Source organism: Diceros bicornis, chromosome 10 (assembly GCF_020826845.1).
Source record: "Diceros bicornis minor isolate mBicDic1 chromosome 10, mDicBic1.mat.cur, whole genome shotgun sequence".
Classification (NCBI taxonomy): Eukaryota; Metazoa; Chordata; class Mammalia; order Perissodactyla; family Rhinocerotidae; genus Diceros; species Diceros bicornis.
Genome location: NC_080749.1, coordinates 58,781,563 through 58,808,035, shown reverse-complemented (window position 1 = coordinate 58,808,035; position 26,473 = coordinate 58,781,563). Strand labels below are relative to the sequence as shown.

The following is a 26,473-nucleotide window of genomic DNA, read 5'->3' as shown; positions in this document are numbered from 1 at the left end:
TTTCTTGTGAAGTCATTTGGCACATTTGTCTCTACAGGATTAATTTTCTGAACAGAAGGGAAAACACACAAAAACATATTGAACAAAAGAACACGAAAAATTGTGTTCATAGAATGTGGAGATTCTAAATAAAAAAACATGGATCTTTAGTGTTTATGAAAATTTATTTTCAAGTACATCAGATTAGCATGCAAAGCAACAAAGAGTTTGTTATTTACACATTCAGAATTACAAAACAAAGAAAGTTATCAGTACAATCAGGATTAAAGAATTATTGTTATTTATTTAGAAGACATTGAAGAATTCTGCAAAAGCAGTTCCTTTTACCTTTGTATTAGAATATAAATTGATTTATAGTGTAATAAAAAGTAAAGAAAAATCATAAGTCTAATTCTGATTGTGTAGGGCAAGAGTCCTTTATAATATGCAGCTAGGATTGGAGTCGTAGAGATTCTAATGTAAAGATCTGAAAGTAATATGATTTATGACTTAAGAGGTTTTAGGCATTTACCATATTTTGTATCATTGCAATGCAATAATATAAGAGGATTCTTACTTTAAAAATTTAAAACCATTCATTTTAACTAAATAACTTATTTAAAATAAATTTCAAGTAAATTTATCATGAACCATTAAGACTTTAGGTCAGATTTGAAAAGTGATTGCTGATGGCCAAATAATATCTATTTTTATAGAATCATAGAATTTTAGAGTTGAAAGGGAATTCAGAGATCATTAAGTTAACTGCATCACTTTACCTAGGAGCAAATAGAAGCCCAGAAAATTTAAAAGAAATGCATGGAATTATACTGCCAGGAAATCACACTGATTAGACTAGAACTCAGATTTGTTGATTTCCAATCTATTGCAGCCCTCACCCTTTTATTGATAGATAAAAGTTTGGACAAAGCTACCACATAAAAAGCTCTTTTTAAGATCTGGTATATATAAATGAATGTTCATTACAACCCTTTGGATTTTTAGTTTAGATTTTTAAGGTGACTTTTTGTTAAAATACATTTTAATGGTTCAAAGGTGATAAATGAGAATGAAAATGTCACTTTACAGCCATATTAAATAATTTTAACCTTTCTTTTAAATTCTTTTTACTTACGCCAGAGTAAGAACAGATTTCCTAGTATTTTAGATAATATAACTCAGTCTGAAAAGCACTGGCTTTAAAGCAGTTAAGCTGCTGTAAACTTTTTAACTTCCATGAACTGATATATAAAGATGAGTATTTTAAAAGTACATAAAAATATGAATGAAGGAAAAGTAAAGTCTGTACCTGCAGTTGTATTTTTGTATCTTTGCTGACACTTTTTGTTCTCCATCGTCTTGTGACCCGCTTGTCTTTCTTTGAAATATCTACACAGTTAGCCTACATTACACAAATAGTTAAAAGCAACAAAGTATTATTAAGTTCACACAGATGATACAGATATAGACAAAGAGAGCACAGCAAGTTAGTAAAGAATCATTGTTAGACATCTTAAGCATACCACTCAGGAGAGAAAGGCCTATCTGAGGCATAGTGGGCATTAAAAGCAGAGACAAGAACCTAATCATAAAATATGTTTGTCTGCTATACAAAATGAAAACAGGATTATACATCTTTAGCATTTTTTTCTATGCAAAAAGATGGCAATAATTCTGAGAGTATCTAAGATATCTTCAAAAGCTATCATTTCTAATGCAACACAATTCAGATATTTCTCTAGTTAGTTTGTATTTAAATGTAAAATATTTCAAAATAGACATCTTGACACAATGACACCAAGATTCAAAAATGTTAAGAATAACTCCAGAATATAAATTAATCTGTATTGTAGTTGTTTCCCTTTAAATGTTACCTCATATACTCATAGAACAATCCAGTAAAAATTCTGAGTTAATATCTTCAGGTCCTTTCACCAGCAGCAGTAATGAGTTTACCTGCATGTCAGTAAAGTTAGGTGCTGACTGAGTTCTCTGAAGTATTTCCAAATTTTGCAGGAGTTTGCTAAGTTCCACAAGGTTTGACTGGCAGTGTGCAAGGTCTAATAAAAATCAGAAATAAAAATATGTTAGAACTGGGCACCACTGGAGTGGAGGTGATGGTATTAAAAGGGAGTCAATCCAAATTCTGGCACATATGGTCAGGCAGATCCATATCTATATAATGATGATATTGGCAAATGAAACAATAGACCCTTCTCCGGTTTACAACCATAAAATCATTGATTATTAGATGACTTCAAAGCCCACTCCTACAAAGTAACAGTGATTAGGGCAGAGAGCCATCAAAATCTCAGTGACATCGTGCATGCTCCCTCTCCTGCTCAGGTGGCCTTTGTCACATAAGAAGCACAATCGAGGGAACTTCAGAGGCTGTATGGTTTTGAACTTAGGAACCTGCCTACCTGCTCTGAAAATAGTTTACAAGGTGGCTGCTTGGAATTTGGATGGAGTCAAAGTCAAGTTCAGAAAAATAAGATGGACTATCAAGTCAGACAAACACATTTATCTCTAATTTAGCTCACTAACAATGTTGAAATGAATGATTACTTGAAAATCTATTAGAGACGTTATACTAAACAAAACCAAAGAGTCTCAAAGTGTGTTCCCTGGCACAGCAACATCAGTATCATCTGGGCATGAAACTCATTCTGTTTGAATTAATGTTTAGAATAAAGAGAGATTTTTCATTTTATTTTTAATTTTTTGATGTATTTGAACAAGAGAGAATTTTTAAGATCTGTATAATAAACTATCACTCAAAAAACTGACCTTTAGTATATGAAACTAAATACAGGTAAGAATAGTGGGTTATTAGCATTATTTAATCAATTATTAAATATTTAGAACATGCTTCCCAGTTATGTGATGGCTTTTGCATGAGTACTGTTTATGAAGAGACTGCAACAGGATATGTCTATAAATCTGTTAAATTATAAAGCGGTTGTTCTTATTTTTGTGGCAGTTGGTGAAAATTTCCCTTATATTATCTTTGTTTCTCATTGAATCTCAAAGATCTGAATTGTTACAGATACAGTATAGGCAGCAAAATATCGCTGTTAAATACTGATAAAGATTAGCTGGATCAAAACATTGGTGGATATAAAATAAAATAGAGGGATAACTGCTATGAGGTCTTTAGATAGGACTCAGAATCTCTGCACAGTCTATGGAAGGTGAGGCAGCAGCAATTCATCCCGGGGCCAGGCCACACCCAGGTCCTTCCTCTTAGCAGCATCTGCCTCTGGGTGGAGGCTGGGTGGGCTGTTCAAATGCTGCTGTTGTTCTTCCGGGGAACTCTCAGCCCTCAATGGAAGGAAGCATCCAATGGAAGGGGGAGGAAGGGAGTAGGTACTAATGAGGCCAGGGCCCTTCCACCACCCCCCTATCTCTTCCACAAAGAACATAAGGTAAAGTGGCTTGAAAGGGTAGGAAATATAGAAGACAAAAGGGAAAGAATGAGGGAGTAAAGTACTGAGAAGGAGGAAGGGATTAGAGGGAAGAGGAGAAAGGAGACGGCTAGAAAGGACCTCCATTTTAACTTGCCTTTTAAAGAACAAACCGCATCATAAGCACCGTGCTGGTAGGGACATCATCTAACATTATCTATCCGTTGAACCTTCTTTCCAGTAAATGTTACATTCGTACTTTTTAATAATTGTGATGATTCTACACAAATGGTGTATGTAGGTAGCACAGAAAGCTAGAAATGGGGCTTAGAACCCTTTCTAACAGAATGAAAAGAGAACTTTGTGACTGAACTCGATTCAAGGCAAAGGACCCAAAACTTGAGTCAGGAGATGCTGATTTCCTTTACATTTCTCAGTGGCAGTTTCCTCACCCATCAAGTGGTGACAGTAATATTTACCTCTCTCATCTTCCTGATTAGAGTAGCAGCTGAGATGGTAGATGAGACAATTCTGTGAAAACCGGAAATGGTCTTCACGGAGTCTTGACCACAGTATGTTTAATCATACTGCTAGGCCTTAGCCTGGATCAAGCCACACCTTTCCTCATCACTTCTATCATTTGAAATATGAAAGAAATGAAATCCTGCACAGGATTTCATTGCTTGCCTAAGTGTCTGGCCGTATATAAGGATTATAAAGATTTGCCCAAGACAATAAAAATACCTTTTAAAAAAGAAATCTCTAGAATTTCATTAAATTAAGATTAAATCTAATTTTAGAAACTTGGGGAAAAAATTATCCCAAGAAAGGACTTTTGGGATAGTTTATAATAGTGAAAAATTAAAAATTTAAATATCTAGCAGTTTACTAATTTTCCCATCATGCCCTACCTTGTTCCAAAAAGAAACAGGCTGTCCAACTGTGGAATGGTTAAATAAATTAAGGTCTATCCAAACTTATCCATTTATTATTTCATTTAGGTACCATTGATCGGGAAGACACTGTGTACCCAGCACAGTTCTAAGCACAGGCAGTATAGCAATCAAGTAGGATTCATGGAATTTACATTCTGGTGAAAAAAAATGTACACAGTAAACAATTTGGATGTTGAACTATTACATACTCATCTTTAAAGATGGCATATACTGCTTATACAGATGGCATATAAAATACTAATTTAACATTTTGTTTCTATGGAAAAAAAATGCTCTCTAAGAGCCAAGCAATTCCCTTATGTACTTGAGAAGATCTGGATTGATGTAAGTCCAGATCTATGAATAGCTAGCTACTTTAAGTATTAGCACTATAAATCAGATATGTTATGGGTTCAAGAAGATGTTACATGATGAACTTTTGAAATACACCCAACCTCAGTATTGGGGACTCTATGAAAGGATCAGGATAGACCAAAAAAAAAAGTGTTGTGGAAGTTTAGGAATGTTGTTTGAGGTCAGCAGAGCAGACTTAAAAGACAAAGTGGAATCTTTTCTGTTTCAGGAGGATTGATGGAAAGGATTCAGCAAAATAGGAAGGTGGAGAAGGGCAGAGGGTACCGCAGGTTAGGAAGAACAACCTGTGCAAAGGCATGGAGGTGGGAATATGCGAGTATGTTCAGGAAATAGCAAATAAGTTTAGTTGGGCCTATGGAAGGCAACGGTGAAAGGGTAGGTAGGGCCAGAAAGCTGACAGCTGGATGTTAAACGCTGGGCTAAGTAGTTTAGACTAAAGCCCCAGCGCCCATGGAGAACCACTTGAAGGAATTTTTGCATAAAAGCTATTTTAAGAAACATCAGTCTTGAGGGAACACTATGTAGTGGACAAAGAATTGGCTTTGGGGTTAACCAAATATGGGTTGGCTGGAGTCCCAATCTCTCCACTAGGGCAGCTATGTAATCTTGGGCAAATCCTTAACCTCCATGCATTTCACTTTCCTCATTTGCAAGTGGGGATAGTAGCAATACCCACGTCTCATGGCTGAGTGCATTGGAATAACACCTGCTAAGTGCTGGCACAGTGCTGCAAACATGTTCAAGAACAGTAATCTCCCATGAGCCACTGAGAGAGAGAGTAGCAGAGCAAAAGACTGCGGGTGATGGTACCAGTCAGGAGGCTCTGCGACTGCCCAAAGACAGGCTGAATGGTGGGCCTGAGTTAGGAAAGCAGAAATGGAACTCCAGAGCAAGGGTAGATGAGGTGGAAAGGATGGGGGATGTTTGCAAAGAAATAACAGAACTCAGTCTCGGCTGGATGAACCTCAGTCTCAAAGACGACGCTGAGGTCTCGGGTGGTTATGACAGCAGCACTGACAGAAACAGGGAAGTCCAGGAGCTGGGACCATTTTCAGTGAAGAGACAAGAGTTTGGTTTCAGACAAGCTGAGAAGGGGGTACAACAGAGAGTACAGACAGAAAGGGCCAACAGCAAGGTGAGGCGGTGGGAATGCAGCCCAGGCTGGAGACAGAGATCTGAGATTTAAAGAGTTCTCAGTCTTTTTGAGTGGAATATGGTCCAGTGATTAGGAGCATACACTCTGGAGTCAGATCGCCTGAGGGTGAATCCCAGCTCCACTATTACCTGCTGCATGAACTTGGTCAAACTGAGCTAACTTCTCTGTACCTAAGTTTTCTCATCTGTAAAATGGAGCTGAGAGGATTAAAGTAGCTAATGCATATAAAACACCTAGAATAGTCACACAGGAAACGCCCAATACCTATTAGCTGCCACCAGAACCACTGCCACCATCATCATATCACCACCACCATCACGACTCTCATCATCAAAACAGAGTTCAGTTGAAACTCTAAGCATGCCTGTCATCTCCAGAACATAAAGCATAGTCATTAGGATCAAGTTGGCCTGGTTTAGCCCTCCAGTTCTGCCAAGTACTTGCTGTGTAACATGGACAAGTTACTTGACCTCTCTGAGCTTTGGTTTCCCTATCTATAAAAATATGGTTCATAATTCCTGCTTGGTACTATGTGAAGATTCACATAAAACCATATATGTAAAGTGCTCAGTTCAGAGCCTGGCCCATACTGAGCATCCAATAATCTATAGTTACTATTATTGAAGCTGAAAGCAGAAGACTGAATCTTGATCATGCCACAGTCAAGGCTGGCCAGAGGAGAATCCCAGCAAAGCAGAGGAGGAGCAGTAGAGAAAAAGGAGAACTTCATGGGGCCTAAGGGAGGAGGTTCATTAGAGGAGGTCCCGCAGGGCGGACCAGAGGATGAGGCCTGAGAACACAGCAGAAATCAGATGGCTTCCTGCTACCAAGAATGCCTTTTCCATAGAGCCAAAAGGACAAAGTCAAATTACAGGAGAGAAGCTGGAGTCTATGGGCAGAGAGCAGGAACAAGTGAAGTGAGAAAGACGAGGTTGTCCCCAGGAGAGGAGATAATTATTGCACGAAATCCTGCAAGAAGACAGAAAGGCAGGACGGAGGACACAGGTAGAGCAGTCAGGCTGGGGAGAAGGAGGAGCACTCCTGAGACCGGAGAGAGGGCACAGGGGATGGGCCACAGAGGATTTGAGTCACCAGGGAGACAATTGTGTCCCTCCCTCCCCCACCAGCCAGGGCCCTTGGCGTCAAAGCCAGTGTCTCTTCCTGTTGGTCACATGAATGGATTCTGCCCCAGTGGATGGTCTGAATCTTTCCAGCAATGTAGGCAACTGGGTTAAATGCCATGAGCGTGTAGGAAGCTGCAGAAGTTAGAGGAGAGACTGAAATGTCCAGAACTGCTGCTGAGGCGAACCTTCAATGTCCTGGGAAAATGAGGTTTACCTTCTTTACCCAACCTGAAGTTAATAATTAACGTCTGTATGTTTTGTGAATACATTCAAGTAAAACTCTTTTAATAGAATGTCAGCTGGACATGCTTTATGAATATAACATCCCTTTTAAAATCATATTTTCACATAAAGATTGAGTTTGGGATGTGTGGAGGGCTAATAAAAATGCTGCAGACTTTGAGTTCACACACATATAGAACCAAAAAAATTTTTTTTGGTTGGGGGGACCAACACAGATCGCCAAATTTCAGTTTTTCTAAATGAGGACATAAAAAACAAAATCTAATATCTACTTTCACCATAATTTCACAGAAGAAAAACATTTATATAAAAAAGTTAGGCTCAACGTCACCTCAAAATAATTTTAAAAATTAAATCAATTTTGCCTTATTAAATATTTCCTATGTTATCCCTGTTTTCCTTATTTTTGAAGGTCAAGTGAAAACTGACCTGTAGACAGGATCTAGCTTGGATCAACATGCTCAGGCTAATTACAAGGAAGGGGAAAGTTTCTGGAGATTAAGAGGCCCAGAGATGGTAGAGTAAGGGAATCATGTATGATGCAGAGTGAGGGAATCGTGTATAAGTTCAGAATATTTAATAACTAATCCATAGTGGAGCACGGCTAACAGGTAACTGTGGATATAAGATGCAGTGTAATTGTGCTGTTTATTGCTAGGTTGTCAGGAGACATACACTTGTTCCGTGGGCAAGATGGAGCAGCCGAGAAGGCAGCTGTGAAAGTGGCCTGGCAGACAGTCAAGAGTGAGGGTGGAGGGCGCTCTGGAAGCAGCACTTCTCTGGGTGATTGCCTGGGGGTCCGGGAGTGGGAGGCTATCGGAGCCAGCAGGGAACTGATAATGAGACGAAGGGAGAAGGCTGAAGCGGGTGGAAGTCAGGATAAGGGCGAAACCAGATTCAGTAGTTGTGAGGGTGCAGGAGAATCAGCAGGTAAGAAGCTGAGTCATGGGAAGGAGAAGGATCCAGTGTATAGAAATAAAAAAAAAGAAAGGTGGAAGCAATCCAGGGGTGGGGGTGACGGGTACAGCACTCACAATTCACCTCTTTTGTTTCTGTTTTTCTGGCTTATCCTGAGAGCCCACACTGGGCAAGAACTGACCTTCTGCACACCTGTCCATTTCTTCCGAGTCCTGTAACCAGGCTGCCACTTTGCTCTGGCCGGTCGTGCAGGTGGCAGGGAGGCTGTTGCTGCATGGCAAAGGGGACTGCCATGGAAAGCTGTTTGGTTGCACCTACAATGAACAAAAAGAAGTGTGTGGGTAAGCAGAAACAGGACATTTAAGTGATTAAAAAAAATACAAGTAACATTAAAAAAGAGAAGAACAGGGGCCTGCCCGGTGGCGCAAGCGGTTAAGTGCACGCGCTCTGCTGCTGCGGCCCAGGGTTCGCTGGTTCTGATCCCGGGTGCGCACCGACGCATCGCTTGTTAAGTCATGCTGTGGCAGCGTCCCATATAGAGTGGAGGAAGATGGGCAAGGATGTTAGCCCAGGGCTAATCTCCCTCAGCAAAAAGAGGAGGATTGGCATCGGATGTTAACTCAGGGCTGGTCTTCACAAAAAAAAAAAAAAAAAAGAGAAGAAAGGGCACATTCAAAATATGGAAGAAGCCTCTTGGCTGAATGTGGTACTTGCTCAGTGAAGCCAAAATTCATAAACAATAACAACACTCTCATTAGGGTGCTATCTCCACCATACAATGAAGGGGACAACATGTCACTATGTTATGTCTGATACCCACAAGGACCTGCCAATCCAAATTCCCAATAATTTTAAGTTACTCAGTAAGTTGTATTTGACACAGTGTCCTTATTGCAGTATTTTTCACTTGTGATTGAAGGCCTTTCCTTTCCAAAGGTCTCTGTACCCTTATGATCAGCTCAAGGTCTCATCAGCCACATGTGATTCCTAAATACAGCATCCACCAGCAAGCAACCTTGCAATGCTTTGAACGCACGCTGAAAATTATAATACATAAAGAGGCAGTCTTCGCAAGTTACTATCTATAGCCGATAGACTTTCCATTAAAGGGATTTTATGTGAAGTAAATTAAAGTCGGATGAAGTATGTAGACACTAAAGTGAGTGCAGTAAACACTTCGTGAAAAAAGCAGCAACTTATTTCCCAAAAAGCTGAAAGAACTTGAAAACTTCATATTTAACCCTAATATTCAATTACACTTGATTGTGTCTCTTCTAAATCATTATGAAGTGAATGATGCACATACTTAGCAAACTCAGACTTATTTGTTACCCACACAAGGCCACAAACAAATTAACGTTCAGGAGTGTCATAATTTGATACTTAGAATGCAAGCAGACTGATAAAAAGCTCTTTTCACTCTTCACTGCATTTTGATAAATTTAACGGAAATCCTTCACTGAGTTAGATCTTAGAGGGATGTCATTCATAACTAGAGCAATAGATCTTTTATGAAAATCAGAGTTGAAGAGCTTTCTTATTCTAAGGCAAACAGCGGGGAGGATTTGGTTTCAGTTCTCCATTCTCGGATATCACCCAAGTAACTTAATAAATAACACAAGGGATGAAAATAATACATCTTTGATCAACACTCTGTGCCAAAGACGCAGGCAGAAGCTGGGAGAACCAAAGAATTAAACATTTATATTTTAAAAATATCCCTCTGGAATACATTTTTTGTTTAATTTGGACTAACTCTGGGACTTATTCTCTTCTGTGATGAGAAAACAAGAGGCCCAGAGAAACCTGAAGACTATCTTGAGCATCTTGCATTGGGTCATTTTGTAAGTGCCCTGCTTCCTAACCCCTCCACCTCCTGGTTCGTTCCCTTTCATCTCAGAACTGGTTCATATTAGGGCTAACCCTACACACTAATCCTAGGAGAAAGATGATTCAACAGTCCTTGGCAAGGCTGCAACCAAAATGAAATAATGTAAGGTTTGAGAGCCCTGTGAAATACAATTAATGGGATTTAACAAAAATTATTTAAGTAATTTCCATTGAGATAGAAAAAACTGAATACAGCAGTATTTAATTTAATCTGATTTGATTAGTCTTTCAGTTAGTCCATGAGGTTTTTCAATGCTTTGCAAAGGAAACTTGGATACATGTATTACATTTATTCCTATATAAAAAACAGAAAAAAAGCAAAATCGTCACCGAAACATTCTTGAACCCAATTCCTTGTGGCAGCCAGCTTATTCACAGATGCCTCTGCTCTCAATATCAGGTGCCAAGTGGGAAGCTGGAAAACCCCTGGGCAGTGCAATCTGGCTATGGTTCAGAGAACTCAATTATTGAATCAAAGGCAGAAACAGCTGTCTCTCTGCCTGTTGTCTTAACCTTGATTTTTAATAGGCAACACCCCTAGCTTTTCAGCAACATAGAAAACAGCACCAGCAACATGAACTCTTGTTATAGCCCAAAGACCAACTTCAGCTTCCTTTGGTCTGGCACCTGGTATAATGGAACGCACCCTGATTTTGGAAACAGAAAGATGTGGATTCAGATCCTGGCTCAGCTGTTTAATGGCTATCCGACTTCTGGACAAATTCTTTACTGCCTCTGAGCTTTGGCTATAGTCAAAACTAGAGACAAATGAATGGTCAAATGCTTAAATGAATGTCAAATGCTTAACCCAGTGCCTGGTCACTCAAATGGACCGCTACTTATATTACTGTCATATTCTTTAGCTCACTTGCATTGACTTCATGGGGAAATTCACTGGTCTTTTTCTGGGTTATGTATGTATTACAGCTCAAGGCAAGAAAGCAAGCTTCATTTTCAAAACCTTGTGGTCTTCTTATTAACGCCCAGGAAGACATCAATTTCTAGGTGTTGATTAACCAAAGGTTCACTCTACTTCCTAATGTTCCTACAAAGCTACATAAAATTAGGATATAGTCCATTCATAGAAAGGAAAAGCAACTTCTCTTGGTGATCCACACTTTTGCCTAATCTATACTTGTGATTAACTTTGACGCCAAATGTCACTGTTGTCATCTGAGGGTTACTTTACAAAGCAAACCTTCTCTTTCTGGTTTGTCAAATGAGACTTAGTTATGTGTGTGCATAATTTTCTAAGCAATTTCTGGGCTGATTTTTATACAACAAAGTCATACCTTTCCATCCACAACAGAAACATTAGCAGCTGGTGAGGATTCAGCTGTGGAGGTTGAAGGAAATATGTGAAAACTAGCATCTCTCGGCGATCTCACAATTTCATTCTGCCGATACAATCGATGATGCCGCAGTTTGGAGACCCATGCATCAAACCAGTCCTGGGATTTCACCTAAAACAATGAACAAGAGGAGAACGTAACAGTGAAACCAATCTCCTGTTTACCACTGATATAAGGCAAGTGATTTCCCCCGATAGTGGCAGAGAAACTGTTGAAAAGGGATTTCACCTTCAAATGATAGATATGCTCTTCTGTGTCGAGGTCTATTCTCCGGGCTTTCTTTTTAATTGACATGACCGAGAGTCCGACATCGATGCTCCCGTGGACCTTCCCTTTTTGAATCTGAAATGGAAAGACTAGTTAATAGGGTGGAAGGATATACGATTTGATGTGTTTCTGTACTGAAGTAAGCTTAATGTAATCTTTAACTTCTCTATGGGAAATGGACTACTACACCTCCCTTACGAGGAGAAAATGGTTACGGTTCTGAGGTCAAGGTCCTTAATCTGAGGACAGTTGAAGTTGCAGTGACTTTACAGCAATTTCAATAAATCAGACTATTCATCTCTTATTCCAGATTTTGGCATAACATATAATGTCAATTATTCATAATTCTAGATTGCACAGCTTCTATCCCCAAAAAGATATCTTAGTGGTTCCTAAAATAACTATGGTCTGTCTTTGACCTACAACCCAGAACATCCCTGAGTAATCAGCCAGAAGACAGCTGCTGGGGCAGAACTGGGCAGCTGGGGCCAGAGAGCACAGAGCACACAGCTCTTCCTTCTGGCTGCCCTCGTCTGATCAGGGACACACAGCTGATTCAATGGAAGGGATGGGGACAAAACTGCAATCTGAGCCCTCTGTTATTTCCCCTACATCACAGTGAAAGGAAGAAGGGCATTTTCCAGTTTTGCATGCAAACAACTACTTTTTATATTAGAGAAAAATAACTTAAAATAATTTTAGTGAGTGGGGATTCCCCAGATAAAAGGATGTATAAAATAGAAATGATGTTTGTAAGACAGGTTTTAAAAGGGCATCGACAAGAGCAAAGGTTGCTTTAAATCTCAAAAAAGCACATAAAGCATAGTTTATTGAGAGATGCAGGAAAAAGACCCTATTTGGGTTTTCTTTCCGAGACAGAAAGGGTGATATTTTATTAATGTGTCACTTTTAGGTTTAAGCACCTGTTTTTTTTGTTTTTTGTTTTTTTTTATAATTTTATTTATTTATTTTTTCCCCCAAAGCCCCAGCAGATAGTTGTATGTCATAGCTGCACATCCTTCTAGTTGCTGTATGTGGGACGCGGCCTCAGCATGGCCAGAGAAGCGGTGCGTTGGTGCGCGCCCGGGATCGAACCCAGGCCGCCAGCAGCGGAGTGCATGCACTTAACCGCTAAGCCACAGGGCCGGCCCTAAGCCCCTGTTTTTAACAACAAACATTACAATAGTTAAATTAAATCTTCATGCACCAGTTTGAGATTTTATGCTAGCCTGAGCATAAGCATAAAACACACCTTCCATGGAACATGGAAGTTCGGTAGCTTGTTAAATCTCACAGGCACAGAAATACACAAAGCTGGTAACCATGGCACAAGGCTTGAACGACTATGGTGTTTACTCACTTCAAGCAGTATTCTAAATCAATCTTTGAAACATGTCCTGAGTGCTACTTACATCAAGTGGTGCCTTTGAATACTTTAACATTCCATTATCCAGGACAAAAAAACGCTGTAAGAACCAAACAAGCCCCAGTTACCATCTGTACTTTGAATTATATAACACATTCACAAGTGTGGGTCTAAAGTTGCTTGGCATTTAGGTATCAATACATTTGATCATTTAAATGTATTGGGTTCAGTGCACCTGGCCCCAGTCAGTCACAGTAAATGGTAAGGAAATCAGAGCTCCAGTTCTGTACCTTTAACCTACTAGGGTTCTTTTACACATAATCCAATAGGGATGGAATCTTTTCACCAAGGTTTTTCTTAAGGGGGGGCAGGTGAGAGGTGGGAGGAGGGAGGGAATCTCAGGACCTGCAGCTAAGACTTTCTGAATGAACCACAATGGGATGCTTTTGCAAGTGAGAAATGAGAATAACCTGGGTTAGGTCACAGTGATTCTGTGAGGAGCTTGTCTACAGGGAATTTTTCATCCTGGAGGTAAACTCCTGCATTTCTCTGGATACCATGGGTAATTCCTGAAAATGCTCATGTCTGTTACAGAAACCAGTGGACCGGATCTATGAATAATGAATTATCTAGAAAGTTTAAGAAGTAGCGTTAGCAATATACTTGCATCTCTACTTAGCAAAATGCTCGCATTTCACTATTAGTAAAAGAGATTAAAAATTATTTCTGGGGGCCGGCCCGGTGGCGCAAGCGGTTAAGTGCGCGCGCTCCGCTGCAGCGGCCCGGGGTTCGCTGGTTCGGATCCCGGGCGCGCACCGACGCACTGCTTGGCAAGCCATGCTGTGGCGGCGTCCCATATAAATTGGAGGAAGATGGGCACAGATGTTAGCCCAGGGCCGTCTTCCTCAGCAAAAAAAGAGGAGGATTGGTGGATGTTAGCACAGGGCTGATCTCACAAAAAAAAAAAAAAAAATTATTTCTGAACTACATTAATGGTAAAAATAAAAAAGAGAGAGAGAGATTTGGCAATTTTTGTCTCCTCCAAGATGCTTCTGGTCCAGTCCAAATGAATCTAGCCGTTGTTGCTCCACAAACACTCAGGAACTCTCTGCTACTGACTTCCTTTCCGGGGGCAATTGACAAGAGAACAAACAGCTCCCAGGAGCCAATCAAACAATGGGTCCAGTGCCCTCCTCCAGTCTCTATAGATGCAGGGAGTCTTTCTGTTGCTGGAAGATTATTCTGCTGGGAAGTTTTTATGTGATTCAGGACCATTAGCTGCTGAGGTGGCTAGCAGTCAGGCCTGAGGACACCCTGCACAGAACTCATAGAAGGCCACTGCAACCCCTTTGTTACAGGTTCTGGGGGGCAAGGAGCACCGGAAAAAAGAAATCTCTATAGCTGAAAAACACTTGATTACTCAGTTGCCCATAACTTGGGCAATCAAATGGGCTGATGCTTGAATAAATATCTGATGGCATTAGAGTCCAGGAGAAAAGGCAATGCGAGGGAGAACTACTATTTATATAGCAAAATATTCAAAGGTATGGTCCAGAAAGAGTTGCTGTTGAACCACAGCCAGTTTTGCTGAAACATGGACTGAGAGTGCTAAATTAAAGTTAGCAATTCATATAAAATTTGTTTCTTTGACCTCTTTTTTCTCTTTTTCCATTTCTATCAAAGAATTTTAGCAGAGATAACCTATAGGATGGTCATGGGGGAATAGATTAGCAAGGCCATTGATTGAAGGAATTGCAAGGTCAGAATGAAAAGCAAAAGGTGATTTTAGGAAGGAATATGGCCAGTTGGCCAAAATCCAAGGAAGAACAAGGGTAGAGAGAGATTCCTGGCATTGGGGTAATATTATGGCTTCAGGATAGACTGAGGAGGTTTCTGAAAAGCAAGAGGAAACATTAGTCAGAAGCCTCTTTGACCTGCTTTTGTTTCACCCTCAGAGACAGGGGATTGGGGCAACATTTCCCATCCATTAATTTTCAAGTCTTTCCCTTGAATTGCAAAAAATGTATTTCCTCAAGGATGTGATAATCCATAACTTTCCTGCTTTGGGCCAACGGGCAGCCACCACCAGGCCATTTGAGCCAACAAATCCATCTGCACTGAGATGAAATCCATCGGCAGAGGTGGCAAGTAGAAGAATTTGGTCTATCAAAGACATACTGAAAATGGAGGACAACTTTCTCCCCTTTAGCATCACAGAATTCTTGCTACTCAGGTAATTGCGATAATGTAGTGCAAAATATTTTCTCCATAATTAAAACTGGAAGATGGAAAAAGGATGTAGGGTAGGGGAGGGAAGAATAAACCATACACTTTAAAGGGCAGTAAACGAACTTTCAAGATCAGTGATCTTCCACCTTTAATTTGCACTGGTAATAATAACTCCAGGAATTTATTCCAAGGAATTAAATAGAAATTCATGTATAAGGATGTTCATCACAACATCTTAACAGTAAAAAATTAGACATAACCTACATATCCGGCAATAAGGAATTGGTTCAATAATGGTGGGATATATACTATAAATCCATCCAATAGAATACATGCATGCCTTTAAAAACATCTCATATTTAGAATGTTTAATAAGAACATATTCATACTAATTTAAGTGAAAAAAGCAGAGTAGACAACAACATGTACAACCTGGATTTTAAATATCATGTAAAATATTTTTTCCCTGCCTACAGATATTACAGATCTCAGACTTAAATAGGTATAAGAGGTTGCAGCCTGTATGGTTAAAATAAGGCTTTGAAAATGTGTTTTACACATGCAGCCATACTCTTGGTTTCCCACCTAATAAGACCAAATAAGATCTTCTCTATTTACAAAGATGATCTGAACATGAATATGATGAAAATATTACCTTGTGCCAGCCTTTTAAAGGCCATTTTCTTTTCTTCAGCATAAAGCCTTCATGTTTGTCTGGTCTCTGGACATTGGTTTGGCCTATTTTCAGCCCTTCTATAATTTCCCAGCTGTCAGCTTCCTGAGAGAAAAGAAGAAAAACAAATCACATGTTTCTTGGTGCTTGATGACACAATTAAAGCAGATTCTTAAGTAGAAGTTGCTTTTGAGGCAACACTTGACCCACCAGAAGTGTGAACAACATTCTGGAGCAAATTCTAACATCAGATACAGCTAGGTACTTACAATTGAAGTTAAAATGGGTTTCCAGGTAGACCTGGAGGTATAGGGGTCCATGAGAGATGGGCTGGAGTTGCAGTTTGGGGTAGAATTTCAATTGCCTGTACTCAGGTTTAAAATGCATTTTTCCAGATAGTTAATCTCTGGGCACTTCAAAGTTTTAAAATAAGACTGTTTTCATGACAAATGTTCAAGCACTGTGTGGCCCTTGCTTTCTGTGTAGAAATGGAAAAGCTGCAGCAGTCTAAGTGGCTCATAACCTATTAAGCCAAAGAGCAGTGTTATGGGCACCTGTTTTTCCTCGGGGAGGCTGTGTGCATTTCAGAGCGCACATAAAACGCCCCCCTCGCCAAACACACACCAAGAAGTCCATGCTTTCAAAGACACACATCCTGAGACACACACGCCCTTGGGAGCCTGCGAAAAGAGCAGCAGACTATAGGGCCAGCACTCTGGGATTCTAGAGTCCACACTATCACCTTCCTCTGTTAAAAATGGACTAAACCATGGTTTCCTCTTCCAAAAAACATGTTTTGTTTATCCATGGTGTTTAAAAAAAAAATTTCAAGAGTTGTTAACATTTAAAAATCAGAAGATTTCAGACTTTAAAAATCCAAATTTCTAGCATTTTCTAAAAGCCTGTAAGATCTGGCCACATGGGGCCTGCCCTGAGGGACAAATGCCTGGCTTCAGTTTGCCACAGTCCTCCTTGGGCCTACTTCCTTGGTAGCCGCCTGGCCCTTAGCAACACAACATCCTGGGTCTTAAAATCCCAGGACTGGTGATTTCTAAGGACCCATGCAGCTTTAAAGTAACCGTTGACCTGGCAAACATTCATATTCTAGATCTCACATGTGGCACAATTAAGCAGCAGAGGCAGGAATAAGAAGTCCACGTCTCGTGCACAACTGCTACCATCCTGCCTACAGTGCAAGGAAGCAAAATCTCTCAGTATAGCCTGCTCTGCTGCCTCAGCTGTGGAAAGCTGGATGCAGCTCCACAGATCACGGCAGGTCCCTCTGCAGAACGACCCATCCACAACTGACTCGGGAAGTTGCCTTCTGAAAAGATCAGATCTATTCTATCAGAAACCACCCTACGACCATAGAACAAAGGCTTCAACGGGAATGGCAGATGGGTTCCATGGCAGGGCAGGTGGGCTTGCTGGTCCAGATGTCTGGGTGGTCGCTGCCCAGAACCTGCAGAAGGACCGTAAGGCTCTGACAAGGCCCCGAGGCCAAGGTGCCATAATCAGTCACTGATGTCGGCCATGGGGACGGGAAGGGAGAGGGCTATGCGTATTTATCATCCATTCCTCTTTTCCTTTTCTGTCTCTTTTCATCTCAGAAGCTGCTTGCCCTATGGCCAAGTCAAATCTATGTTTAGTCCCAATGTGTGTAAATGGGGTGGGATTTTCACAGAAAGTTATGTTTCCAAGAGATGTGGCTGAACATTGCTTCATTATAACGTCATCAAGGCTAGGAGATACTCCTGGCTTCTGAAAAGCCCTGTAAAGCCAGCATCATGCCTCTGGCCTACCCAAGCCGAACCCTACAACGCCCTCTTCCCCCAACCCCACAGGAAAACCAATCTGGGACCAGTGTCATTTCTTCATCTTCTTGGCCATCTTTGAGGGGTCCCTAGTGAATGACCTATATACCTTACAGAAACACACCTACTGGTGTTCATTTGGCAACATTAAGAGCCCTTTAAAGGACCTGTAAGTTTCCCCTTACATAAGAAAACAAACCCAAAAGTGATTTTCAACTTGAAGATAATACCATTAGAAACTGATTGATCTGGTCAAAACTGTTAATTAAATACAGTGATTAATTTTTTTTTAAAGATTTTATTTATTTATTTTTTCCCCCCCAAAGCCCCAGTAGATAGTTGTATGTCATAGCTGCACATCCTTCTAGATGCTGTATGTGGGACGCGGCCTCAGCATGGCCGGAGAAGCGGTGCGTCGGTGTGCGCCCGGGATCTGAACCCGGGCCGCCAGCAGCGGAGCGCACGCACTCAACTGCTAAGCCACGGGGCCGGCCCTAAATACAGTGATTTTTAAAAAATGTTTATAATGAGACAATTTCAGGCTGTATACCATGTTTTTTGGACAACACAAGTGCAGGTGGCATTATCCTCTTAAGTACACAGTGGAGTGCTCTGGCATTCCCATTTTTTAATATCAAATTGCAATTCAACAAGTATTGCTTATGAATAATGCTAGAATAATAAGAGAAAATAATAGGTTTTTATAACAAGTCCCATCTCTTTGGCTTTCTACTCTCACCAGAAAAGTAGATACAAATTTCCATAAAAATGATGGATTTCTATTGATTTCTTTTTAAAAAGTTTGGTATAATCAAGATATTAAAAGAATAAGTCTCTATATATGTGTAAACATATTCATTAGAGCTCTCTCTGTTCTTTGAGAGATATCAGCTGTATTTACTGACATTTCTATTTTTAGTAGCCCCATCCATGGACAGCATCTCTAGAAGAATAGCATTTTTTTTGGCTAGATCTTATCTTATTTGAAGGCTAGTGTTCATCTCTTATTTATTCCCTGGGTGTGCATGAAGAATATTCTGGATAACTTATGAAAATGGAAACATTTAGTAATAAGTACAAATGCTTTTTAAATTTTTTTCTAATTAAACTCAGATTGTAATGACAGCTTGTCCCTGTGAAGCTATGGCTACTGATTTCTATCACAGTAGTATTTTTCTTCTTTGAGAGTTTAACTGCAGAGCAAAAATAAAAGGCGGGATAAGATAGAAAAGGAAAAAAGTTAAAATGTATTTCTTAAACATAAATGTGGCAGCTCTGAACAAATAATTCCATTCACTCTGATGCAATATTACAGCCTCAAAAGAAACAGAAAAGAATCCTAATATAGTTCCTACAGTTAAATACGCTGTCAAACTGAAAAAGAGGCAGAGGATAAAGCCAGAGCAAGCAACAGTCTCCCTATTTCAATCATAAATGCTGAAGATAAGGTTACAAGTAAAATGTGTAAGCAATGAAACAACCCATCTCAGTACTTATAACGATCCATCTCTATGCTTAGTAGACTAGGTCTATCTTAAGAAAGCTTAAATTACTTTCCGAAAATTGAAGAATTTTTTTGTAATTTCAATGGATATTAATGTTCTGTTTAAAACTCTTCAATTTTCATAGGTTTACTTATAATAGAAACAGTCAAAAGCCCTAATGTGATCATGTCAGGACTTGACGAGTCAGAGATACAAACATTTTTGCTATCATAGAAGTTTTAAGAATACTTTTAATCTAACAACAGTAACTAAAAACAGAAAGTAACCTAATAACCCTAGTCTGCTCATTTGAAAAAACAGAGACATTTCCATTCTCAAGGGTAGACACTACATGCGTGTGTGTGAGAGTGGGTGGGGGTGGGGGTTATGTGAAAATGCTTTAGGAGGTAAAAGCACCAAAGAATCTTAACAAATCCTGAGATAGGACATTGAGTACTACAAACAATGTTCTTCCACCATCAACCAGTGCCCAGGAAGCCCATTTACTCTCAAAGGGGCTGAGAGATGGTGAGATGCTATGGTATCTGGATTAAATGGGACCCTCTGGTTTCATGGGGCCCCAGAGTTGTGGTATCTGCTAACAAAAAAACACAACAAGAGTATTAGTCCTACAGCAAGACCCACGCAGGCAACTGCATGGAGGAGTAATGGGAAGTGGATGCTGTTGGTGCCCTAGCCCGATCCCTGTATCAGGGCAGCAGACGCATGCCCCAGTTGCTGTGAGCACCGTGAACTGCTAAGGCTAACAGCTCCCTCCTCCGGGGAATGGCTGTTTGGCCAAGCTGGGGTCTTCGTGCCTGGGAAATTAAGCCATAGGATCTCCCACCCCCTTGGCTCTCAGTGACTGAAGGACACAATGGTACAAACATTTAGTTTAGCTCAAACTAAAGCTGAGGAAACAACAAAGTCCTCTTTGCCTCAGGGTGAGCCAACTTTGTGGAACATTCATGCTCCAGGGCTCACCATGGGATCAGGGTGAGGGTGGACTCTGGCTGAAACCCCTTCTTGCTTAGCACCACATCTGCCCCAACCTCTTCTCTCACCCCCTTCTCTTGAGGACTCTCTCTCAACAAATCATGCACCCTAAGCCCAGTCTCAGGATGCCCTTCTAGGGAACCTGACATAAGGAAGAATGTGAAATAAAGTAATGAACGTGGTAAGTACAGAGACAGGCTACATAAGATGGTCTGGGGCTGAGGGTGGATTGGGCAGGGAGGCAATTAGCAACATTTGAAAAAGGGTTCCTGTGGGCCTAACTTAAAAGAAGAGTCAGAGTTTTAGCTGGTGAAGGAAGGGGAGCAGATCAGGAGAGCATTCCCGGCAGTGTAGGAGGAGCAGACACCCAGCAGTGCAGGAGAGAGAGCGCGGTCAGTGTAGGGCACTGTGCGCAGGCGGATGCGCTGGTGTATAAAGCAAGATGCCAACGAGGCTAGAGATGCAGCTGACGGGACAGGAGGGGCCAGAGTGAGTCTCGTGTGTGTGTTGCTCCTTATTTGTTGTTCTAATATTAGCACCTCTCCTTTCTATTTCTGTGTCTCATTCTCCAAGTCTTCCTTTGTCTGTGTCTCTCTCACTATCATGGTCTCTATTTCCCTCTGCTCTAATTGTCACACATTTCCCAGCTATCTGACTCTGGACAACTTACACTCCAGTCTCAGTTTCCTTATCAACGAAATGAGAATCATATCAGCACTCACTTCATTGAGTCAGGGGTTGGTGAAGTGAGAGAATATGTGTACCCCTCCAGTGCCCAGCACAAAGTGAGGGCTCAATAAATGTCAGCTGCTTCTCTCACTGCCCCTATAAGTTATTTATCCTCTCTCTCCTTTAGGTGCCTATAAAAGAGAGACTACTAGCTTTATTTACCAAGTAGACGTTCTCTATTTGCCATTCAATAGAAATCAGATCATTTTTCGTATTTCTAAGTTATTTTTTATGGTTTAATAACTCCCCCTATCCTCAGTTTAGCAGTCTACTCCTGTCTGATAGAGTAACTTTATAGCCTGTAACATCTTCAAAGTATAACAGGTACAAGTGTACATATTCCACAGCACTAGGGCAGTAGAGCGTTCTCAAAGGATTCTGTTTAATACAGGAAAAGCAAAGCGGATGGATCAGTTATATCCATTTAGAAGTTAATCTTTTTTGGAAATAAAATGCTATGTTTATGTTTGAATTCAAAATCCCCATGCATTCTATTTTCTGAGTTTCTCAGCAGGGGAGCCAGCCCACTGGAAATCTCAGTCGAGCAGGCGGTAGGGATGAGTAGGATGGCGCCGCCTTGACTTTTGTTAATGATTTTTGCATTTCAGACATAAATGAATTTAGATGTTTAGTCTGAGGAAGAGAAGGCTGAAAGGGAGGGAACACTGGCTTCCATGAAACAGAAAAGGTCTTAATCTATAATCTACAGTGTCTCCTTAGAGCTCACTGCTAGGACAGCCAGATGTGAGAAGGAGACTGAACTCTGAATGTACCACAGCCCCTCTGGGTAGGTACTATTTTCCCCTGCAGGTGGGGCAGAGCTTAAACAAGTCTAAGTTTGAATCCCTGCTCTGCTACTTTCCAGCTTTTTTTTGACTTTGGGCAAGTTACTAACTTCTGGTTTCCATATTTGTCAAATGTAATAAATACCTACACTGCATGGAGCTGTTCATAAGGATTACGTTAAGCGAGATAACGTATTTAAGCACTCAGCATAGCGCCTGCTATGCGTGCATGGGCAATAATGGTAGTAGTTGTGGGAGAGCAGCCCTACCACGGGCGGCACAGCTGCCTTAGGGGAGTCAGGGGTAAGAACTGTGCAGCTCAGCTGGCCCCAGGACGGGCATCCTCACGCCCTCTGAGAAAGCACCACACGCATCACTGACCTTGGAGAGGGGCACCGGCTCCGGCTCTAGCAACTGCCGACTCACGGAGGGCTCGGTGCTGGAGGAAGCAGTCCTTTCCAGCACGTGGAGACTCTGAAAGTAAAGGGAAATAGAGCCCAGGGTTAGACAACCCATTTCTCCTGTGGATGGACACGGGGGTGAGATCACACAGATCACAGGAGAAACGGAGCTGTGTGAAAAATGGCAAGTTCCTGAGGAGGCCAAAGGCGGCAGCAAGAGCCGGAAAAATGTCAGCACAGGATTTAGTTTTCCCCTCTTAGGGATTTGCTGCTGGACTTCCACGGCAAGAGCAAGAGTCTTCGAGCTTCAGTCTTCGAACAAGAGTCAGAGATCACACAATTAAACAAAACACGGAGTATGTCTCAACATTTTTATAACTTTGTGAGAAAGGTACATCTACTACTTAGCCAATTAGCCTTACATGGAAATATTTGCTCACCTCTCCAACAGCAAGAGATGAAAAGAAAGGTCTATGTCAAAAAGTCCAGAGCCTTAACCCCACTTAGTCTCTAGAGTTTCTTATAATCCTTAAAATATAATTATATTATAATCATGATAATTATGATATAATAATTCTCAAATGCACAGAGAAGAAAACAATCAGTGTACAATAAACAGTAGATGTCTCTTACACAGACTATAAGGAGCATGCACAGATCAATAAGATAAGATTCCAACAGAAAAACAGGCAAAGCACATGAATGAATGGGCAACTCATGCAGAACATTTGACAAACCTCAGAAGTAGTCAAAGAAATGAAAACCAAAATAATAATTTTTTTTAACTGTCCAATTCAAGGATCAGGGTTGGGGGAAAGGGAGAATAAATTGGGTATGATCTTTCTAAAGGGGAATTTTTCAATTTTATTAAAAAGTCTCCAGAAAAAGAAGAACATGCCTCATTGACCCAGCAATTCCACAGCTAGGTCTTTACCCTAAAAAATATAATCAGATAGGTATGCAAAGACATGAGAACAGATATGTTTACTAAAGCATTATTTTACTATAGTAAAAAAAATTTGAATACATATGAGAACAGTACACACTTACAAGGAAATACCATGCAGTGACTCAAAATGACAATATGGATCTATGTTTATTGATATGGGAAAAATACCCATGATGTTCTCTCAACTGGAAAATCAGGCTATAAAATGTATATAGAATACGACAATGTTATACATATAATCAAAATACATTGCAGAATGTCAAGGGTTGCTATACAAAGGGATTATAGGTGACTTTTAGTTTTTTCTTAATATTTTTCTAATTTTTTTATGCAATAGATGTTACCTGTACATTTGGAAAAAATATTAAGTACTTTCTATGGGGGGATAAATTTGAAAAACATCAAAGAAATAACTCAATGGAGTTAATATTCAGATATAGGCGGAAAATGAAATGTTAAAATTTTTACTCTAGTTATAACATTTCATTGTTTCACTAGACAAAGTTGGTATTTTATTTACTTATTGAGGTCACTTTTTGATATCTCACTTGGAAACTATTAGATGAATATTTGCTTTTTCATTAAGAAAATGACACTTTGACCTGAGCCAAATTATTCTAATTTCTTTGAAAATTTCAAGTTTTTCTTGTTTCTATTACCTTGAAAACAAGAGGTCCAGTCATAGATTTTTAAAATCTTACCTGAATGTATTTTTTAGTCATTTATGGAAAAGAGAATAATTGAGGTGAAAGATTGATGAATCGTTCCTATTTCTCCCATTTGTGAGGAAGCAGAAGAAATAAGAACAGATATTTTGGAGCCAAATATAAAGTTGGGCAGGGATTAGCAAGAATTCCTAATCTAAGAGCTATAATGTCTAAGGACAATTTAAGCATTAACCGAGACTCTGCTCTTTCCATTCCCAGATTCACCTGAATTAGCAGAGGAAAGATGATAAACGTGGCTGAGTGTCCATACTCGGTGCCAGTGCCTTTTGTGCGAGAGGCAAAAGCAAAGGCCCCCTACGCAGTGATAAACGGGTGGTCTGTGTCCAGATCTTAACAGATGAAATGGAAACAAACCTGCGACTTGCATTATTTGCTTGTTCATGTTGAAATTTCGGATGGGATCCTATTTAAAACATATCAGCTAAATTTGAAATTTAGATTTATTCGGAGATCATATAATTAGAAACTAAAATGAGAATTTTTTTGCTATTGTTGAAACAAAAATTTTGTTATCTTCTTTTAGGATATAATTGTCTTTCATTTACACACACCCTTTCATTTTCTCTTTTGGGTTTTAAAATGACAAAAGTAACATACGTTCATTATTTAAAAATTCAAATACAACATAGAAATATATAAAAGAAAAGGTCAAAGTTTGCACCCCACTACTACTCACCCTCCTACCCCACTAGCTACTGGAGCAGTGGTTTTCATAAGGTGGTCCATGAACCCCAGGGGTCCCTGAGGCCCTTTCAGGGGGTCTGCAAGGTGAAAACTATTTTCATAATAATACCAAGATGTTACTTGTCTTTTTTACCCTCATCCTTTCACTAGTGTACATTGGGGTCAGTGTACAGTGGGGTCTTCCAGAGGATACGTAACGAGTGATATTGTAACATATTAAACAGAAGATGTGAGAAGCCAGCTATTTCCTATTAAGCCAGACATCAGAGAGATTTGCAAAAAAGGTAAAAGAAAGCCATTCTTGTCACTAAAATTTGTTTTGGAAATATTTTTTAAAATAAAAAGTGTTATTTAGGCTAACATGTGATGGGTCTATTGGTATTTTTAGATAAATTAAGAAATCTTTAAAAATTTTATCCATTTTAATTTCTAATACAGTAACTATAGACAGACATAATCCACATAAACAAGCTCTTTGTAGTTTCAATGATTTTTAAGAGTGTAAAGGGCTCCTGAGACCAAAAAATTTGAGAACTGCCGTTCTAGAAGAACTACTATTAAAAATTTGCTTATTATTTTTTCAATTTTATTGAGACATAATTGACATATAACATTGTATTAAAGTGTACAACATAATTTCATATATGCATATATTGCAAGATGATTACCACAGTTAGTTAACATCCATCATCTCACATAGTTACGAAATTTTTTTCTTGTGATGAGAACATTTTCTACTCTCTTAGCAACTTTCAAATATACAAACAGTATTGTTAACTACAGTCAACATGCTGTATATTGTATTTATTATTAAAATGGAGAATTCTGACATGCATATAAATTATTCCTTTCCCCATAATGCTTCTTTTGAGGAGAAGCAATTTTTAAAAATCTAATACATTTCAAAATTTCTTTACAATTACTTAATCCACCTTAAGCGAAATTATATAAATCTACTAATTTATAACCCTAAACTATCCTGACACATTACACAAACCTATAACAGGAAAACAAACTTTGTTTCATGTACTCTTCAAATACATCTAACCAAAACTTCTCTAAATGTAAATTCTATGAAGATAAAAAATTGTGAACGTATTTTTTAAATGCGTTAAGTTGATTTTTCTAAAAAAGAACCACGAGCAATAAAGATATATAGGCGTCACTGTATTACAGAGATATAAAATGCTCCCATCCTGCCCACAACAAATAAATAACTTTATAATTTGAGATAATTTCTTATAGGAAAAAACAGTTTCCAAGATATTTTTAAAAATCAAGAAATAGAACCATTTAGAAACTACACATTTTAATACCAGTTCCTCTCTCACTACTTAAGAGAATATCAACCAAAAAGTTCAGTAAATATAATAAAGTAGACCAGAAACTGCCAGCGAAATGTATCATTCATTCCTTCATTCACGCATTCATTCATTTGTTGGTTCAATCAGTCAACAAATCATTGGGCACCTACACTGTGCCAGGTGCAGATGACAGGATAACAGAGAGCAAAATAGACAAAATAATTGTTCCTGTGATGCTAATTTTCTAGAGACAGGTCTTATCACACAAAAGACCAAAAAAAGGCTGAATAAATTTTTGCAAACCCATGCGTTAACCCTGTTCCATGTGGCTACTGCTTTTATTTTTCAGAAATATCTTTGGTCTGAGCTTCTCTTTAAGGACCCTCTCCTATCCTCATACTTGTAGGTTGCTGGGCAATTAAACACACATGTATTGCCTTCCTCTGCCCAAATAAACACACTAAAAAAACAAAACTTGGAAAGAAACTTGACCGTAGCAACCACGTAAGCAGGAAATACAGGATTAACTCAGGATCTTAGCCAGGGGAAGGAAACGAAACCCCTGATTTCCAAATCAAGCCACAGACACAGAAGTCAATTTAGGATATTTAAAGTGTGATAAAAATGAATTTTATCTCTATAGATACCTGGGGATTCTTAAAATGTAGCTAGAATTTTGTGGATC

At 39.6% G+C, this 26,473-nt stretch overlaps 1 protein-coding gene across 6 annotated transcripts in view; it reads right to left on the bottom strand.

Moving 5' to 3' along the window:
* Positions 1 to 26,473, bottom strand: part of OSBPL6 (oxysterol binding protein like 6) — a 202,889-nt gene that overhangs the window by 41,581 nt on the left and 134,835 nt on the right. For 4 of the 6 annotated variants that reach the window (XM_058549326.1, XM_058549325.1, XM_058549327.1 and 1 more), the window contains 8 exons: positions 22,104 to 22,196; positions 15,897 to 16,019; positions 13,059 to 13,112; positions 11,608 to 11,721; positions 11,320 to 11,490; positions 8,319 to 8,451; positions 1,936 to 2,039; positions 1,289 to 1,381 (listed from right to left, as the gene is read on the bottom strand). In XM_058549326.1, the coding sequence (XP_058405309.1) occupies positions 1,289 to 1,381; positions 1,936 to 2,039; positions 8,319 to 8,451; positions 11,320 to 11,490; positions 11,608 to 11,721; positions 13,059 to 13,112; positions 15,897 to 16,019; positions 22,104 to 22,196 (885 nt within the window). The remainder of the gene's footprint in view (positions 1 to 1,288; positions 1,382 to 1,935; positions 2,040 to 8,318; positions 8,452 to 11,319; positions 11,491 to 11,607; positions 11,722 to 13,058; positions 13,113 to 15,896; positions 16,020 to 22,103; positions 22,197 to 26,473) is intronic. The other 2 variants (XM_058549329.1, XM_058549328.1) reach the window with 2 other exon arrangements.